Source organism: Mixophyes fleayi, chromosome 7 (assembly GCF_038048845.1).
Source record: "Mixophyes fleayi isolate aMixFle1 chromosome 7, aMixFle1.hap1, whole genome shotgun sequence".
In the NCBI taxonomy this organism is placed as follows: domain Eukaryota; kingdom Metazoa; phylum Chordata; class Amphibia; order Anura; family Limnodynastidae; genus Mixophyes; species Mixophyes fleayi.
Window position 1 is genome coordinate 82,656,721 of NC_134408.1, and position 20,994 is coordinate 82,677,714.

The 20,994-nt window shown below is 42.6% G+C and overlaps 1 protein-coding gene across 3 annotated transcripts in view; it reads left to right on the top strand.

Moving 5' to 3' along the window:
- MFSD6 (major facilitator superfamily domain containing 6) overlaps nt 1-20,994 on the top strand; it is a 114,805-nt gene that overhangs the window by 75,812 nt on the left and 17,999 nt on the right. For all 3 annotated transcript variants that reach the window (XM_075180050.1, XM_075180049.1, XM_075180051.1), the window contains one exon: nt 10,626-10,787. In XM_075180050.1, the coding sequence (XP_075036151.1) occupies nt 10,626-10,787 (162 nt within the window). The remainder of the gene's footprint in view (nt 1-10,625; nt 10,788-20,994) is intronic.

Consider the following 20,994-nt stretch of genomic DNA (forward strand, 5'->3'; position numbering starts at 1 on the left):
CTGTGATGATGACGTACACACTGATGAGGGTGAGGATTAAGCTGAAGATGATGCCGATAACATCTTTTTAAAACTTTCTATGTAAGTGTAGGGTGCAATCTACCCCCAAAGAGGAAAGGGACTTGTGGCATTTCCATATCACATACCATCTTGAAAGGCTGCTGTTAAGGCAATTTATCCTTAAGGGTAGGGTGTCATAGACAGAGTGACCCTAAACTGGCTTTGTCCATTTTTCATAATATTGTACAGTCTATAATGGCTGAATTTTTGGGTATTTTATACAAGTGGAGGGGGGCCTAGAGAGACAGAAACCAAACTGGCTTTTTCCATGTCAATTAATATTGTACAGTCTATAATGGCTGAATTTTTGGGTATTTTATACAAGTGGAGGGGGGCCTAGAGAGACAGAAACCAAACTGGCTTTTTCCATGTCAATTAATATTGTACAGTCTATAATGGCTGAATTTTTTGGTATTTTATACAAGTGGAGGGGGGCCTAGAGAGACAGAGTGACCCCAAACTGTCTTTCTCCATGTCAATTAATATTGTACAGTCTATAATGGCTGAATTTTTTAGTATTTTATACAAGTGGAGGGGGGCCTAGAGAGACAGAAACCAAACTGGCTTTCTCCATGTCAATTAATATTGTACAGTCTATAATGGCTAAATTTTTTGGTATTTTATACAAGTGGAGGGGGGCCTTGAGAGACAGAAACCAAACTGGCTTTTTCCATTTCTTTACATATATAACTATAAGTGTAGGGTGTAATATACATTCAAAGACGATGGCTGCATTGCCAATATGCATAGATGGAGAGGAAGACAATCTGTTTTGTGTGTAGAATAGGCCTACCAACGAAGAATTAAACTGTTTTTTTGGATGATTTATTACCTCAACAATTAGATTACTTGTCTCTAAAACAGTTGGAGCACTAAATTGGGTTAATTTAGGCCCAAAAACATGGATTTTCCCAAAAAATAGCAAAACAAAACCAAAACCAAAACACGCAATGGCGGTTTTGCAAAACCAAAACCAAAACCAAAACACGACGGTAATCCAGATCCAAAACCGAATCCAAAACCAAAACACGGGGGTCAGTGACCATCTCTAATACTAATGTTTATACTAATGTTCACTGACCGTCTTGGTTTTGGATCTGTATTAACATCGTGTTTTGGTTTTGACAAAACCGCCCTCATGTGTTTTGATTTTGGATCTGTATTTTTTTGTGAAAATTGCTGAAATATGCTAAAATCAGATAATTCTTTATTTCTTTTTTTGGGTTTTTTCTGCTCCTACATTATTATTAACCTCAATAACACTATTTTCCAGTAATTTCCTGCCCATTTTGAACACATCACTGGTCAAAATATTATTTTCATCCACTTTCGGCCAAATACTGCAGCAGGCTGACTGGATACTAAGCGACAGAGCAATGGCACAAACACACAGCAGTTCACAGCACATCAAGGAAACATTGCCACACAGCAGTGGCAGAAAAGAAAAGTGATGCAAGATGGAATTGTCCTTGGGCCCTCCCAACCAACCTTATGTTGGAACTTAAAAAGGACATGCACTTCAACAAACCAAGCACATCAGCGACGAGTGCCACTTTTGTGTCTGAAGTGCTTGGTTTGTTTGGGTCCCCACAAAACAAGCTAACAGTGGGGTTACGGCACCTGAGCTAACACTGGCAAGAACTGCTTCCTCTGGTGCAGGACTTGCACAAACAACATAGTCGTCATCAATATCCTCATTAGCGCCATCGTCAGCTACACAAATATCCCACTCATCCTGTTGCAATTCCAAAATGGCATCTTCAATTTGTGTATCACCGGTTACACTTGGGCTGCTCATTCACACATCTGCAGAAATGCTCCATGGCCAATGATGGAAGGTGTTTGATCACGGAGAAGGGGCAAGCCGCCAAGTGTTAGAGACTTGAGCCGATTGCTCCATTGGCCCAAAATAGATTTTTTTCTGTCCGACCCTGCTGGCAAACTAGCATATGGTTTTCCCCAGTTTACACCTAGTGGGTTTGTTTTTACAGTGCCTTAATTAGACAGTCTAAGTAGGAAATTACATGGCCGAAGGAATGCATGGCTGTGATCTGCATATAAGTGCGTTTCCTGTAAGTATGTCCGATGAGCTTAATATAATTACTTTCCCCCTATCTGAGGGGAAAATCATGTACATTCATATTTATTAATTTAATATTTTATTTGAGCCCTCACCCTCACAGGGAGCATGCACATGTGTACTTGCAGACCTGTACAGTTAAGTGCATATATAGTTGTGCTGCAATGCTCCATAAATGATCACCTCTGCAGCTTTTTAATTTTTCTGAGTGGGAATAATTGCTCTATTTCATGCTTTTCTAAATAGATGCAGTGCAAAGTTAATAATGAACGCTTTAATTCTTCATATAGAAAAGTGCAGTCCTTTTTAAGGACATCCATCATTAGCTAGAGAAATACAATTTTTGCACAAATATGACTTGTTGATCAATATCTCTTATGCTTTTCAACAGTAATCTGTGAATATAGATTACTGTTAAATAGCATAAGGATATCGGTGTTCTCCCCAGAAAATGTTTACAGCCGAGTGGCACTAAGAAGTAGACGGGTGGGGGCAATGTTATACTTTGCAACAGTATTGAAAAATGTTGCCCACACCCTGCCAGGACTAGTGATCAGTGGTTTAACACACACACTGCGGGCTGTAGTGCTCACATAGGGCATGTTGTAATAGGAGAAATAATGGTTTATTCTATTCTAATAGGACTCTGTTGGGCTCTAATTGCTGGGTGGCAAGTAAAAACAGCGGGTTGGAGCACCCGGGAAATAGGTGCTGGGGAAAACACTGGATATTAACAGTCACACTTTGTCAAAATGTTATTCCTTTAGTTACTTGTAACAGGTTTGAAGTCTAAAGTATTTATTAATATTGGTACAGGGTATAAGGAAAGGGACACATTTCTAATATATAATGATGTCTAGTTTGTTTGATCTCTTGTCATGATTAGTACCCACATGACTGTAGTGGTTCCTACTGAGAACACTACAACAGTTTAGTAGTGAGTCAGACTTTTTATTTGTATAAAGATAGTCAGTACATGTCAATCATAGTTTGAGATTGTGAAGATCTACAAGTGTCTAGTTTTTTAATGTTTTATTTTAATCTGTTTTGTACAGGCTGCATTTGTTTCTGAATTTGAGTTGGCCAGAGATTAGTTGACAGCATGTTTCATTTTTCCAACTACCGTGTTTCCCCGGTAAGACCCACTCTTACTTTCCCCGAACGGTCCAAAATAAGCCCTACCCCAAAAATAAGCCCTAGCAAAATCCCCATTGTGCCCCCTCCCTGCGCTACAATACAATGCCCCCAGCTCCACACCCCCCCCCCCCGCCCCCGCATGGAATGGATGCCGCTGTTAAAGATTTAACAGTGGCATCCAATCTCAGCTACAGTGTCTCACAGTGAGCACGCACCCTCCCCTCATTTTCTGTGAATGACGCTGGCGTGCGTGCAAGCGTCATTTACAGCAGCACCGCGGAGGAGAGTACAGAAAGAGGAAAGTGAAGAAAAAAAAACCATAAGTACGGTAAAGTATATGTTAATTAAAATGAGCCCTACCCTGAAAATAAGCCCCAGGCAGTTTTTTAGCCCCCCAAAAAATAAGACGGTGTCTTATTATCGGGGAAACACGGTATCGGAGAGTGAGAAACAACTGTAGCTGATCCAGTATGAAGTAAATAATTCCAAAAAGTTTACAATGCAGGCAGAACTCTATAATGTTGTGTTTTTGCTACAGAATTGTGATACTAATTACCAACGCTGTCATTACTGTAGCCCTGCACACAGACACTAGGTTCTTAGTTAACACTTTGGGCTAGATTTACTAAGCTGCGGGTTTGAGAAAGTGGGGACGTTGCCTATGGCAACCAATCAGATACTAGCTGTCATTTTGTAGAAGGTACTAAATAGATGAAAGCTAGAATCTGATTGGTTGCTATAGGCAACATTCCCACTTTTTCAAACCCGCAGCTTAGTAAATCTAGCCCTTTGTCATGAAGCAGATTGACATATCTGGGCTTTTTTAGTATTACGTTCTTTGCTTATAGCACCTAACACAACCTACCTAATTTTGGCATTTAAAAAAGTAAAAAGGTATTAGGCTATCTGCATAATCACATATTCTTAATATGCTTAAAGCAGTTATATGTACATAGTCTCTGCTGCTCACTTTGAAGAGTGCTTCTGGTTCCCTTTTAGATTTGCTGATATCGGCAAGCTTCAGGTGGAAAAGTTATGAGTGTGCCGTCTTCTCTGCAGTGTCCATTTTTTGTTCTGATCACCGATTGCCAACTCTGCTTGCTATCTGACTACTCTTGACTGCTGATCTTATTTTTGTACCTTGATCTTGAATATGCATAACTAGCCTTTCTCCATGTTAGGACCACGGCTTTTGATAAACCAGACTAGAAGAGATCTTCACCTTTAGCAGCCGCTTTTCCCATAGAACTATATCTGTTCGCATGTACTCTGTTGCCCCAGGACTTATCTCTATGGTAGTAGAGGCTTATCAGAATAAACGAGTCTCAGGGTAGAGAAACTGGAAGACTGGAGGCGGAGAACTGGGGACAGACCTAGGTCACGGGTCCGTAGCAAGCAGGAAGGTCAGGGTAAAGGCCAGAGGTTGGGGCAACAAAAAATGGCAAATTCCAATATTCAGGCAAAAGGTTGGGGCTAGAGGCAATCGGGCAAGGTCCAAAAGTTCAGGTAAAGTCACAACAGATCATCAATCAAAAATGTCAGAAGACAGAGCAGGTCAGCAACAACACAGGCAGTGAACGCTGTAACTGGCAGAAAGGCTAATCCCTCCCTACCTTATACACAGGAATGGACCAATGGCAGCCTAGGGGCGAGCCCTGATATCACCAGCAGCCTAATTAATTAAACCCCTAAGGGCTAAAAAAAAAACTTAAGAAAACCTGCGCATGTGCCTGGCACTGCCTCATGCTGGGTCGTGGCTCTACACTATCCTTGCATCACGACCGTTGCCCAGGACACTGTCGGGATGACGACACCAGAAGTGATGCCTCGGTCATCATGACGACGTCTGGGATGCAGCTGGTAAGGGAGTCGTGGCGGGTTGGCCCTGCCGCGGCTTGTAACACTCCATTTAATATTTTAGTAGATATTGCCATCAGTGACTCTAACCCAGGATCTCTCAACATTTCCTGTAAATTCCTGGGAAATTTGTTTCACTTTACACTCTTTTTGAAAGTTGATCAGTACCGGAGATTTTCTTAAACAACCGGTTTAAATAGAGACCAGAAAAAATTGGGACTCTGTAGACTGAGGTAGCTTCAATCCAAATGAAACAAGGTTAAGGCTTTTCCAAAACTGTATAAAGGGAAGGAAGGGGCAGGCTTAAAAAATGGTCCATTTAGTGGGTTTTTTGGTGCAGAGACACAAGTTGTCAATCAAACTATCCTGTTCACTGATATATGTAGTAGGGGCTCTGCTAAATGCTGTAGGAGGGGCTAAAGTGATTGACTGGAGCATGAATATATCCTTTTACAAAACAATACATGTATAGGAGGAGAGACAGAGTTGCAGAAGTAACAAAGTAAACGCCAGTGTGTGCAAAGAAATGATCAGTGTGCAAACACAAAAATTGTACTGGACAGCCTCGTATATCTCCCTTTTTCTTGTCACCAGGTCCCATCTGTTAGTCAAAAGAGAGGTCAATGACTACAACATTAGTTGAAAGGAATCATGCAACTTTTTTTTCAGATAATGCAAGTAGCACCAAATAACATTTCAAAGTTCACATAGTCCTATGTTGGGGGTACATACATAATGGAGTGCTAGTTGGGTTATGTGGTATCATAACACAGTGGCTTAGTGGTTAGCACTTCTGCCTCACAGCAGTACGGTCATGAGTTTGATTCCCGACCATCTGTGTGAAGCTTGTATGTTCTCCCTGTGTTTCCTCTTTGTTTTCCAGTTTCCTCCTACACTCCAAAAACATACTTGTAGGTTAATTGGTTGCTGACAAAATCAACACGTGTGTTTGTGTGTGTTTTAGGGAATTTAGACTAAGCTACAATTTGCTGTACAGTGTGTGTGTGTATATGTGTGTGTGTATATATATATATATATATATATATATATATATATATATATATATATATATATATATATATATATATATATATATATAATTAGTATTGGAATGACTATTTTGGTTCACCTGGACTACAGCTGCTGAGCTGCTAATGGTACACCATCTTTGTCTCTCACTCTCTGTATAGGTACGGTGTGTACTGGACATTTCACACTTCTGCCTCTTTCCTTAACTGTCCTATACTACTCTCTGATTGTTCATTTGGCATGCAGATGATGATTGCTGTCTCAAAGGTTAACTCCTCGCAATAATTTTGTGCGACTGTGACATTATAGATACCACAGACCATTCTATCCCTGCTCAGTTTGTTAGTAATGGAGCAAAAGTCAAATTTGCTAGCAACTTAAGCGTGGAAATATAAAATTGTATTGTTTCATCACAACTTTGGTTGGTGGTGTTGAAAGCAAGCCTGTCCATTATGACATAGGTTTTTACACTTTTTGTGACCGGATGGACTGCCTATGCCACCCTGTCGTTTCTGGGGACCGGCTGGGCTTACTTTGCCACCATCCCCTTTCTTTATCCCAAATACTCCTCCTGTCTCAATAGGAGGAGCTTGCTGCCACCAATAGGCTCATACACTGGCACCTAGAACCTGGTTCCTTCTGGGTAACTTTCGCTGCTAGGGTACCCCCTGCTGTTACACCTGGGCTGGTATACCTGACAGACCTCTTGCTTTCAGATCAGGGTTGCTGTGGATGGTATCCCCCTGGTCTAGCACACTGGCCAGAGCTGCAGGTAGCGGGCAAAATGTTGGTACTGGAATGCTGGGTCCACCTCAAATCAACTGGAAAACGGATTCGATTTGGGTCTAATCTGTAGGTCACAGGATTTTACAACAGGGTAAGTAGTCGTCAAAGCAGGTTCTTGAAGCAAAATATGGTTTATGGCAGTGGGTTAGCCAGCCACCTAATCCGAGATGGTTTCCGTAACATCTGAGCTATTTTTAGTATCAAGAGACTATATGTTTTCCAAAACATGGATTTACATGCAATGGAAAGCTAACAGTATATATACTACTCTGTTATGTGCTGAAACTTGATGCTTGCATTATCTGAGATACAGACAGAAAGGCGGTGGCACCCTGCTGGGGTATACAGGCTAAACATGTGTTTGTCACTTCACATAAAAAGACTTACTTAGCATTTCCTGCTATTAGCAAACAGACTTCCTCTGGGCCCACTAGAGTGTAAAAGTTGCCAATCCATTTACCCCAATCCTTTTTTTTTTTTTATGACCCAAGCCTTCACAACTCAGGGAACTTCAAAAGAGCTCCACTGCTTTTCAGTGTGAGGCTGCTAGTCTCTCAAAGGGGAGTTCAAGCTCTGGGCTGATCATCCTTTGGACTAGTTTATTGTGAAAACCAGCCCAGGCTAGCTATAACTGGAGACTGTTGAGTATTTGGGGATGGGATCATGCCATACTTGCCAACTCTCCCAGAATGTCCGGGAGACTCCCGCATTTTCGAGAGTCTCACGGACTCCCGGGAGAGTGTGGCAATCTCCCGGATCTGCCCACTTAACTAGGAAGTGCCCACTTCCTAGTGAAGTGGGCAGAATTAGGTTCCAAACCGTGATTCCCGGTGAATCGCGGCATTTGGCCCCGCCCCCGCTGTCAAATGACGCGTTTGCGTCATTACGTCACGGTGGCGGGTCCAAAGTGACGCACATTTTCAAGCTCCCCCTCCCCATCATGCCCACCTTCCCCCGCCAGGCTCCCGGAAACCAACTTTATAAAGTTGGTAAGTATGGATCATGCTACCCATTTTTTTTTTTGTTATTTATCATCCCCAGCACATGAATGAAGCGATTGAGAGACCCTAAACAATTGATTTGAAAAGTTTACACAGCCTTGAAATTGTGTGTTGTTGTTTTTTTTTTTTCACCTTTTAACGTGACCTTGCAACCAACAAAATTCAAGACAACAACAAATAGACAATGTTAAGAAAATGTACGTGAAAATAGAAAACCTATAATCCCTGGTTTCGTAAGTGTGCACACCACTAAACTAATACTTTGTTAAAACACATTTTGCTTTTATTATAGAGATCTTGTGCAGATTCATGCCTCGACGAGTCAGTTTTTTTTTGGCAGCACGAGGGGGGTCTTCACTATTTTAGCCAGGTAGTTTTATTATTGTGGCTGACCTGTGTGTGTGTGTGTGTGTGTGTGTGTGTGTGTGTGTATAGAATGTCAATTAAGTTATTGACTCTATCGCCGCATAGAGTGCAGTGAACACTGTCTTCAATAGAGAAGTGTATGTTTTATTGCACAACACTCACCTAATAAAGTCTTTGCAGAAAGAAAAGCAATAACTTACTGTGTGTGTATATATGTATGTGTGTATGTAAGTATGTTTGTGTATGTATATATAGAGATATAGATATATATATATATATATATATATATATATATATATATATATATATATATATATATATATATATATATATAGAGAGAGATATATAGATAGATATATAATGTATATGTGTGTGTGTATAATATTGGCACAAATAATATGTATAGGCGTACGCTGATTTATGGTGATATGCCATTCTGTCACGTCTCCTACTGCTTTGATTGTAAAACTAACTAATTCCATGTTCCATACCGCCACCTTGTGTGTGTGTGTATGTATGTGTGTGTGTATATTTGTGTGTGTATGTTTAGATATTATATTATAATCATTCTTGGAGAGGGATGTACTGAGCTATAACGAGATGTCATGACTAATGGAGCGGAATATCCCATTCAAGTAAGAGGCAAAGTCATGGGTCCTGAGGTGGAGGCGAGGGGCAAATAAGGGAGGAAGGGGGAACGAGACAACTGGAGTTGACTGACTAGGAGGAGGTAAGTTTTGAAGTAGGACTATTTGCCAAAAGAGAGGGCAACGTAATTGGAGGACAGGATTATTTGTAGTGGATGAAGTTGGCGTCAGAGGGAGCTCAGCAGAACAGAAGCACCTCTGAAGATAGTGAGTGAACTTGGAGTACCAGAGTTGCGGTTGGAGTAATGGATACGAAGTTTGGTGGCAGATATGGCTTCATTCAGGGCTGCGGAGAGAAGAGGATGCATTAGGCAGGGCAAGGAGGACATAGGTGGATTTGAGACAATACAAGGTAAAGAAAGTGCCCATCATGGTGTGTAGGAGAAGAGGTCAACTGGGTGAGACCATGGGCGGAGGTTATTGAGAGGAGTTTGAAGGCAGAAATACCATTGGGGTTACCAACAGTATGAGGTTGGGAAGGATGTAGGAAAGGAAGTAGGAATGCCATGCAGCAACGTTGTCGAGGAAGTGGGAGGTGGGGACACAGGGAGGGTAGAGGACTGCCATGCAGAGGTGGAAAGGGGAGAAAATATGTATGATGTGAGTGTCAAAGAAAGAGAAGGAATGGGAGGGTAGTGGGGGAACAATGCTAAAGGCTTAATTAAGAGATGAAGCGATTTCTACTTCACATCCTTGGTGGTTGCAAGCGTGAGGAGTGTGTGTAAAGGATATACTACCAAAGGAGAAGGCAGCAGGAGAGAAATATGAAAAGGTGGGATCCAGGTTTCAGTGAGGTCAAGGAGATTGAAGAAGTGAAAGAGGAATAAGATCATGGATGAGATTAAGCCTGTTAGGCAGAAGCTGCAGCAAGGATGAAAGGAGTGAAAGTGGGTAAAGGCAGTGATTGGGGGGGACAAATTAGAGGAATAAATAGTGGTAGATGGGGAAGTTAGGCAGTAGAACCTGGAGGCAGAGAGAGAGTATGTGGTCGAGGGGAGGAAAAAATGGCTGAGGCTATGGAGTTTCAGAGTGGAGGGGCAGTAGAAGGCTGCAGAGAGAAATGTGGAGCAAAGAGGACAAGGGATAATGTGAGATGGTGTGGGAGAAACAGGAGAGCGTACCAGAGTTTGGTAAATGGTGATAGGAGAAAGAAGGTAGTAATGTTGGTGGGCGGGAAAGAGGTAGGCACATGTAGATAATGTCTATAGGGGAGTATGGGGAAGCGAGAGTAGAGGACGGACTACTTTTTATGTGAAAAAATATAGAAAGCATTCACAAAATCCAAACTGCATCACAAAGATCCATTTTGAATCTTACCTTTCCATAAGAGCTGATTTGTATTAATTAGGCATTTACCCATTGTTTCAGTTGGATTCACAGATTTATAATTTCCCGATTCTAATATAAAATATATTTTAGAAACGTCAAATATTTTATATTCTATTTTGGCAAATTACGTGGCAGAAATAGTAGGTCATAAGTTTAGGATGTCATGTTAGAACTTTTAATTAATTTTAAATCAATCTTGCAAGTTTTAAAATAATGCCGTTTCTTTTGTGTTGTATGAAAAAGTATCCATTAGAAAAGTATAAAAAATTGCATCAAAACTTGTCATTTAATGTAGTGAATATTTTTAAACTATGTTAATATTGTTCTTTACAGGTGTGACTCATGCAGCCATATGGGCTGCTTGTATTTCATATCTTAGTGCTGCAGTTCCGCCAGCATTACGAACCTCTGCTCAGGGAATACTGCAGGGCCTTCATCTCGGGCTTGGTAGAGGATGCGGTGCTATGATTGGTGGTGTCTTGGTCAATTTCTTTGGTAAGACAAAGTTTATCATTTTATGACTGTTTTGTCATTGTTAGTGGCTACTGAGATGTTCATCATTTTCTATGAGATGAATCACACTTGTTTAATGAGATATATTTTGTTTGCTTTTCTCTTACATTATTATATTAAAGTGTTTTATGGTAAAGGGGAAGGGGTACAGAAAAAGAAAAGGTAGAGGGGAGAGGGTAGATAGTGGGGAGCTGACAAAACAGAACACACCAGATGATATAACCTTACATTGTAAAGAATTTTGTTTGTTTTTTTTATAATTCACTAGTGCACTTCAAATGACTGGCAATCCAATATTTTTATCTGATAGACTAGACTATAGTCTATGAATAAAATGGTTTCTTAGAGGCAGTATTATCCATAGCTCCATATTTAACTAAGTGGTAGTACTAAACTGCAATAAGAACATTTACGAATAAATGCACACTATAGTCTCGCACAGTCAACATACAGGTTTCAACCTGGAATCTGTTCACCAGCCTCGTAGGCACTTTCAATTGTCTATCTGCTCACAGGCAATGTTTACAAGTTGAATCTGCTCAGTCAGTTCTGCCAGGGCCCAATTGTCCATTCCTGTCAGCTGGATCTCAACACCTGTCTAACTCGGCTATCACTAGATAGTGAATGCTGCCTACATAAACAACAGTCACTTCTAGTACTTCACAGATGTAATTTGTGTCCCAACATTAACAAGGGGAACCAGCGATATAAAGTTTATGTCTCCAGTACTACTTTTGTGAGAAACGAGGTGTAGGGTGGTTAAGGCAAAATTAACTTTTTGTTTTGTCACAGTTGTCAAATGTTAACCTAATCCAGTGAGAATTTAGCCTAACGCAATGGTAGTAAGCAGAACAAGCATCTCTCTCTTGGTTGCCCCACATGGGTACACACACACTCCAATAAGCAGGACATATGACACTTTTATTTCCACCTCCCAAATCTTCAATAACCAGCCAATGTGAAACATTAGAAACCACAGGACGAAACTGTGTATGTAGCTACGTAGATATCCAGCTCATGAGCTAGTATAAAAATTTTCCTGATTGATATAAGCATCCATGCAGGACCTGACCTTCTTGCCAGCAAGAAAATGGCATATTTTGGTGTGTATTTTAGTACCTTAGAGCTCCATACAGCACTACAAGAAAAGTTTCCCGTGTGCTGTATCTTATGAATACTCTTTACTACAGATCACCGAGCCCAGCAATCACCAGAATTTGTGGCATAAGCACCAAAATTTCTAAGATCACCCTGACTCATATATGCGCTAATTGCCAATGCAGTTTCAGAGGTTTAATTCACCTTTTCTTTCGTAAATGCAAAACTTTACTAGGAGACAAGGGATAGCTGCATAAATTGCTTTTCTCCAAGGTGGCCAAGACTCTCTAGTGGTTGCAGCAATCTTTTTGTGAGCGAGGGGACAAAGTGGCAATGTAAATTGCAGAACAAGCACATACATAATAGGATCATTTCAATTAAAGATTTATGCCAACTTCTTTTGTATGACCCACAAAAAACTACAGATTTCGGACCTATTACGATTCTCTGTATAATCTTCAATTCCCCCTCGGTGGCATCAGAGCTTCAATGTGACTAGTGGATTTTCTACGCACGTGCGCTTTACCTCTCCTTCCTGACCACCTATGCCATACTGTCTGTTGTTCCTGGGAACTGGCTGGGTTTACTTTGCTACTGTCCCCTTTCGTTATTCCGAATATGCCCCTCCTGCCGCAGTAGGAGGAGCCTGCTGCCACCATTGGACTCCTTTTATGGTGTCCAGAACCATGTTCCTTTTGGATAGCTGTTGCTGCTAGTGTACTCCCGTGCTGGTACACTTGGGCTGGTACCCCTGACCGCTTACTATGAATCGGGGTGCTGTGGATGGATCCCCCTAGTCTATCACACTGTAACGATACTTACCCCTCCGCGCTCCCCCGCCGCTCTGTCTGATTAAAGGCATCAGTGGTCAGGTAAGATGGAACATCAGAATGTTACATTTCAGTTTACAAAGGGTCTCTTTTTATACAGTTTTAAACACAGCCTTACAGGCTATTTTTAAAATAAGGATGCAATTTATTTATCCAAACATGGATTTACATACGATGCAAAGCTAACAATATTTACGCTTATATGTGATATCCTAAAACCTTGCTGTGATTTCCTGCATTTTACAGTGAACATCTGACAGCAAGTCTACTTACCCCTTTCTTTCCATTAAGGGGTATTGGACACTTATGTCAAAAAGGTCTAATCAACATGAGATGAGCATGGGTGCTTTCTTCCAACAGCTGCAGAATACACATTTCCTCCAAAGGAAAGAATTCCCAGAGAAAACTTGCAAACCCCAAACAAAGCATTTCCTTACACCAAGATATACAAAAGACTTTCTAAACAAAGGCTTATTGTATCAGATGTAGACATCAGAAATAATGCATTTCCTCTAACAAGGTTAAAACAGAAAAAACTAATTTTTCTCCCCTGGTCTCCGAAATAAAGATTTCCTATATCAAAACATACACAATATCAAAAATAAGTGCCCTGCGCTTTCCTTTAAATCAATTTATACCATAAGTTACTTATAAGTGATCCAGTCACAGTCCCGGCCCCCCACACTCCCTTGTCCATGCGGGCAACCAGCATGCCATGTCACAATGATTTGGCTCCTGGTCTGCAGTCTCCTCCCAGAGGTGACCCGGAGAATCTAGCTCTTTCTGCCGAGACAGTCAATGCCCATTGCTGTAAGGCTTTTCTTGCTTGTGAATTATGCCAGTCATCAAATGGCCACTTTCCTCTGAGGTGTGTTGTAGCCACTTTAAAGGATTATGATACGTCACCACAATAAAATGTCGTCCATACAAATAAGGTTGAAGTTTTTTTTACTGCCCACACAATGGCCAAACATTCCTTTTCAATTGTGGCATACCCCACCTCCCGGTTTAGCAGTTTCTGCTCAAATAGGCTCCAGGGTGCTCCTGCCCATCTAGCTCCACCTGGCTAAGTACTGCTCCCAGTCCATACTGTGATGCGTCCGTTTGTACAATAAAGTCCTTGTCATAATCAGGTCCCTACAGTACTGGAGCACGAACCAGGGCTCCCTTTAACGACTGAAGTGCCAGCTCACAAGCGGGTGTCCAGTCAACTACTTTGAGGAGTTTCTTCTTAGTGAGGTCTGTCAGGGGCTTCGCTGCAATGCTAAAGTTTGGGATAAAATGAAGGCAAGTACCCTTAGGTCCCTAAAAAGGCCACTACTTGTCTTTGGGTTGTGGGCCAGGGGCCAGTCTCTGCCTCTACCTTAGCTGGTTCTGGCTTAACCCTACCTCCCCCCACACGATGACCCACATCCCCTCTCTTTCACATATTGTATGAGAGGGTGTTATATATATATATATATATACATATACAATTTGAGCTACCAACCTTATTTGTTGGGACTTCATATATAGATCCCAAGTTTCTAAGAATCCATACTAGTCAGGCTATTAATCCTGACTTTTGGAACTATATATATATATACAGACTTAAGCTCCCTTGAATATCTGTGTTAGATTATTACAACTTAGTGGTTTTGAAAAATATAACCCTTACAAGCGCATCTCTATAAGAACCACTGTTGGGTTATTTAATTCAGAGTGGAGACATTTGCTGGCCATATGCAAGACACAATGTATCAATGGACATAGGGAACGAAATTAAATCTTAATAAATTGTGTTATTTTGAATCTAAGTGATACAGTGTCCATATTCATGGGTATTTTCCCCAGTCAATTATAAGTGTCACAATTCTGTGACCACCGGCTTCCCGGAAGGGTATTTTTAACTAGCTTTATCACTTATCTTTATTTTTCATCACCTCTTTATTTTAATATTCGCCGACCTTGATGATATCTGGTCTATTCGATTTTATAGATGATTTTCAATAAAATTTGTTTTTAAATTGTCTAATGGACTGGAGTGCCTCAGTCAACAACCTCTCCTAGGTGATTCTTATCACCATTTTTTGTTTTGATACTATTTTTTGGTTGAGAGCACCCCCTCATTTTCAATGACCTATATAATTATAAATAACTTTTAGGTATACATGATGAGGAAGTCTTAACCCTAGAGCGAGATGGATTCGTTTTTCTCTACAACCTTATATAAACAATCTGAACCAAGTGCGGCACCCAAAGCTTAAAACATAAATATATATTAGGGGAAAATGCCCCTTAAAAGTCCAGCTTAAGTCCATAGTAAATAATCAATTAAACATAACATAAAACAGAAAGGATGCCTACACCAAATAAACAGAAATCAAATCATAACATATCAAACCTATACAAACCCTTATACCAAACATTTCCAACTCAAGCAAATAAGAATTAACCAAAACCTATGCAAAGCCATATTTGAAAAATTACATTTGATTCAGAAAATCATGGGGGGGGGGGGGGGGGTAAAAGGATAGAAAGCCTTAGACAGAGAAAGCCACTGGACTGTGACTCCATTACGGAGGCTTCAGAACCCGTCAGTCTGACCCAGTTTGCATGCCTCTCCGTATCCCTTATCTTCCTCACCTCGTGGAGAATGTCACTCACCACTACTTCACAGGGAAGGACCTTTTGTCTGATGGAAACCTGACACCTAGCGTTCCAAGTAAAGTATCTGGTAACTAAACTAAAAAAAGGGTGCCAAAATAAAAATCCTGCCACCTATCCTTGAATGCACCATAGACCCATTCAGGGTAACTGAGCCCCGAAAGGCAAGGGGTACCCAAGGACCTGGAAACCCTCCTGTAAATTGCTATGTTAAAGGGGCACTCAAGCAAGAAGTGGTCCATGGTCTCCTCCTTCACTGACACTCCTCCCGTGGACACCAAGATCATCAGCACTTCTATACTTCAGGTTCTCTCTCACATATAGTCTCCCATAGAAAGAGAGCCAGGCAATGTCCCAAAACTTCAGAGGAACTCTCCCGGAATTAACCAAGGAAAGACACACCGAATACACATCACCTGGGCAGTCCCTTAGTGACAGCTGAGCCCAGAAGTGAGAGTGCAGGACTCTCCTCTCCAACTCCCTTCTAGTGAAGTTCCTAACTTCCCCCGCCTCCGGGCCCCAACGCCTTGTCACTTTCAATCCCAGGAATTCATAGGTCAGGAGATACGGACCCGGAGGGTCCTCACCCTGCCACCTTCCATCCAAACATTAAGGAAGGGATGCACCCAGACCCTAAAGCCACCTACCCATTGAGGAGGAGTCTCAAGAAAGAGACTACTGAGGTGCAACTTTAAAAAAGTTGTTAGAAAGAACAGCACTGGGTTAACCATACCCAGGCCACCATCTCTCCTCGATCTGTAGGTCACAGTTCGCTTGATCAGGTTCAGCCTATTCCCCCAAAGTAAAAGGAAGAAAACTGCAAAAACCCTAGACCATAAAGACTGTGGCAAAAGGCACACATAGCTAATGTACGGAAACTCCGGGATCATGTAGGTCTTCACAAGGTCTACTCTTTCCCTTAGAGAAAGCTTCCAGCTCTCCACTTTCTGAGAAGATTCCTCCAGTTTTATCTCCCAGTTTTGTTTGACATAATCACCAGGTCCGAATTGCATTCCTAAAATTTTGATCTTACTACTGGCCCGGGGAAGGCTGTCCGGAACCACCTTCCTTCCCCATCCAGAAAACTTCACTCTTTTCCTGGTTTACTTTCGAGCCACTGGCCTCGGAGTAACTGCAGACCAGAGTTGCTACCTCCATTGCTTCCGCAGGACTCGACAAGACGACAGTGACATCGTCCGCGTAGGCCACCACCTTCAAAGGACACTCCGGACCCAACAGCACCCCTCCTATCGAGCCGCCTTCAATCCTTCGAATGAAAGGATCTATTGCAAACACATACAAGAGGGGGCTCAGGGGGCAACCCTGCCTTACTCCAGAGTTGACCACAAAGGAGGGACCTACCCAACCATTCACAAGGGGAAGTTCTCGGTCTGTTTGTAAATAGTACGAAGCCAATTCACCATCCGCACTGGAAGACCATACCTCAGAAGTAGAGCCCACAGGTACTCGAGATCCACCCTGTCAAAGGCCTTTGACTGATCCAGAGCTAAAAGATACTTTCCCCACTTCTCAGCCCGACACCGCTCAATGGCCTCCCAGACCCCCAGGACAGCACTGAAGGTACTTCTGCCTTTCACAGTGCAATGCTGTGAGGGGGAAAGCATTTGACCGGAGATCTGCATCAGTCTATTAAAAAGTACCTTTGCCAAAATCTTTCTATAGGCATTGAGAAGGGCTATGGGACGCCAGTTCTCAATATGCGACTGATCCTTCCCTTTGGACAGCAAAATAAGTGTGCAAACCCTCATGGAGGGAGGTAATAAACCTCTCTCGAGGCTCTCATTAAAAACCTCCACAAGGCGTGGAGCCAGAATGTCCACAAAGATCTTAGAGGTAAAGCCATCCGGCCCTGGAGACTTCTTTTTAGACAACTCGTCTATGGCCATTCTGACTTCATCCGCTGTTATCTCGCTGCCCAAAGACTCAAGCGAACTGCTGAGATCCTCAAGACCAGGTGTCTCCTTCAGAAAATGGTCCATCTTCTCTCTGTCTAGTGATTTCTCAGATAAGAGATCAAAGTAGGAAGACTGCACAACACCAAGGATGCCCTCCCTGTTTTCTCTGAGGACACACCCAGCATCGTACAGGCCCCTCACCTCTTTCATATCTACCGATTTCCTGCAGTTAATGTAAGGGTCAGGCGAGTGGTACTTCCAGTAATCCCTCTCCAGAACCAAGGAAGCAAACAGGTCATATTGCACCTCTCTCATCTGAGCCTTCACTCTGGAGATTTCCCCACCATCTCCCTGTTCAGAGATCAGGAATCCAAGTTTCCTTCTTAATGCTGAATAGGTATTTTCTCTTAGCAAGTTGTTTCTAGCTACCAGGTCAAGGAAGAAACCCCGGGTCCTCATTTTAAATATCTCCCACCGCTCTGACCTACTCCAACCTGCCTCCAAAAGCGTCTCTTGGGATTCAAAGAAGTCTCTAAAGGACTGTCTTATCTCCTCTTCCTCTAGGAGCTTAGAGTTCAGGCGCCAAAGGCCCCTACCTTTCTGAAGAGTCTCTGAGGCATTCAAGGATACACTAAGGTAAACGTGATCAGAGAACTCTACCAGCTTTAGCTCTGGAGCCAAAGTTTTCGAGCTCTCCTTAACAAAAAACCTATCTATCCTAGACCTCCAGCTACCTCTATAATAAGTGAAACCCGTGAGGTCTGGGAAATGGCGAACATGCACATCCACCAGACCCGCCTGCCTCGTCATACTAACTAGAAAAATGGAATCATAGCCGAGAGAAGCCCTTGAACCTTCCCTGTCTTTGGTCCTAATAATAGTGTTAAAGTCACCACCAAAGACTATCTGCCGGGCCGAAAAAAGATATGGCTTTATCTCCCTGAAAAGACACTTCCTTTCTCATTTGGTTTGAGGACCATAGATGTTGATCAACCTCAGGTCGTGTCCTCTCAGGTTGACATCCAAAATCATACATCTACCTACTTGGAGCTCTATAACTCGTTGGACAGTTATCATGTCGGTAAAAAGAACCGCCACCCCACCGTACGGCTCGGCCGCAAGAGAGACCAGTATGAAGGCCCACACCTCCACTCTCTCTTAGCTTTATGTAGGTCAGCAAGCCGATCTATTCTGGTCTCTTGCAAAAATAAAAAAAATCAGCCTCAACCGTGCTGAAAAAATCAAAGGCCATGTAACGAGCTCGTTCGGACAGAATGGATGCCACATTAATTGTGGCAAACCTTAAAGGCTGGGAAGCCATCCTTCTGAGTTATACAAGTAGGACCCAGACTACTACTATTTTGCCCGTTTGGTGGAGTGATGAACCCCATCTCTTTACACTTACGCCCGAAGGGACATTCTCACTGTCAGAGAGGGAAATTTCTACATCCTCCTCTCCTGAAGACTCAAAAACATAAGATATCGCCCTGTTTACCCCAAAATTACCTGAGGGGATAGGGACTAAAGGATCCGAAGGACCGGGATCTATAGGGACTGAAGGGGGGTTGGCTAACAGGGAAGAAGTTAGGGCCGGGAATTCAATTTTCTCAGGGGGAGAGGTAGTAACTGGGGCCACCAAAGAAGGTCGGAACACCTGAGAAGGGGGCAGGGGGGGGGAAGAACACTGAGAGGCTAACTCTTCCACACTTAGTGGATTTACCTTTAAAACTTGCAGATGGCTTCAAGAAATCTTTACCCACCAGAGAATCCACTTTTTTATTTCTACTTTTGTCCTTTGTTTTTTTGTATATGATACTTGGTTCACATTGGGTTGTTAACTTGAGCTTGCTTTTTCTTTTCATTACCTTAGGTCTAAGTATTAAACTCCCATCCACCTGCCTCACCACATCCCCTTCCGCTTCCTCATCGCTTGAAAGAACAAGGAATTTATTTTCCACAATCAATTCCCCTTTTTCTAAGCTCCCTCCTCCCCCTTTCTTACCCTTCTTCTTTGGGACTATAAATGGCTCCTCTACTGCTTTCTCCACCACAGTCACTGACCGTACTCTCCTCGGTGCAGGAACAGGTTTCATCGGAGCAGAATCAGGTGCCAGTTGAACAATAGAAGTTTTTGTCTCTGCCTCTACTAATTCTGCAACCTGAGCCAGTTCACCATCCGGAATTTCACCCTCATTGTGGAAAGCCTGGGGACAACGGCTAAAGGGGTGCCCTATTTCACCACAGAGATTACATTGCCGCGTCTCATGCCCCAGGCCTCCACAATGCCCACACTTAGTCATCAGCTAATATGCCAGCGTATGATGTCCTGCCTAATGTTTGGCCTGAGGCTATTGATGCCCCCAGTCTTACCCCTAGTGCAGCAGATGACACAGACTGACCATACACTACACCAGCATATGATATAACACCAGGTGTTTTATCAGTGGCTGCTGACGTTCCCTTTTCTATCCCTGACACAGTAGATGACACAGACTGGATATCCACTCCAACAGTATATGATGCTGTACCGGGCACTGGGACTGTAATTGCTGCTGCTACCTCCCCTGATCCCAGTGTTGCAGGGGACATACCTATATCTTGCACATTCATTTTAGGCACAATAGAAATACTTTTGTTTGTTTCCTGCTTTCCTCCCACACTCGCAACTACTGGGGCTAATATACCAGGATTAGTTTTAACCACTGTTTCCATGACAACCAGCGCTGCCCTAGAACCCTCAGTAACAGCAAGCGGCCCATAAATAGATTCCACAATTTGCATTTGGACAGGAGACAAAGTGTCCCTATTCAACAATTTAAGTTTTCCACGCTCACCAGACCGTTTCAGCAAAGGATCACATATGCTGTTGTCCCTAGCAACCAGAAGTACAGTTTCTCCAATATTAGAAGTGGTTGCCTGGCAACCGCTCACAACTTCCGGGTCCACTGAATTATTACACAATACAGGTGTACTCTGACCTCCTACAATGTCCACTACTGCCGGATTATTACTCGGCATTGCCCCATCCACCTGAGCCATGACCTCTGCCATCAGGGTGCCGTAGTCCGGATGCCCCAAAATATTAAGAGCTGAGGCTGGGGAAGAGGTCGCCAGTCCGACAGAATGACCTGCCGCCGAACTCGTAGCCCCCCCCCCCCCCCCCCCCCCCCCGCCTTCTTACCAGACTCCCGCGGCTCCTTCATCAGCTGGTCATTTTCCAAGGCACGAATGCAGTCATATAGGGGATCTGTTGCAGTGTCAATACAGGCATCAGTAGGCAGATTTGCCGGTAGTTGCACAGACAATTCTTCTTTATCACTTGAAGAGTCAGCTTTCTGCAACATCTCCTGTAATGCAGTCAGGCAATCACGTTTCATTTTTAACTCCAACGCTTTTATTTCCTTTGTGAAAGGTATACGGTCTCTGCTGTATGCACTGTTCCTTTTCCTTTTTTTTGTTATAATCAGCTTTTTCAGCTTTGCAATTTCAATATCCAGACATTGAATTTGTTCACTGATATCTCCACCTTCTATTTCACTCTCCTCTGATTCGGATGAAGCATTAACCCTTTGCTGTATGGAATAACTTTCTCCTACACAATCTGGAGTTGCTTTTTCTTGTCCTAGATGGCATTCTGTGGTTTCCAAACCACTGTCTATATCATGATACTGCTTCTGGGGATCACAAACAGCATCCTCA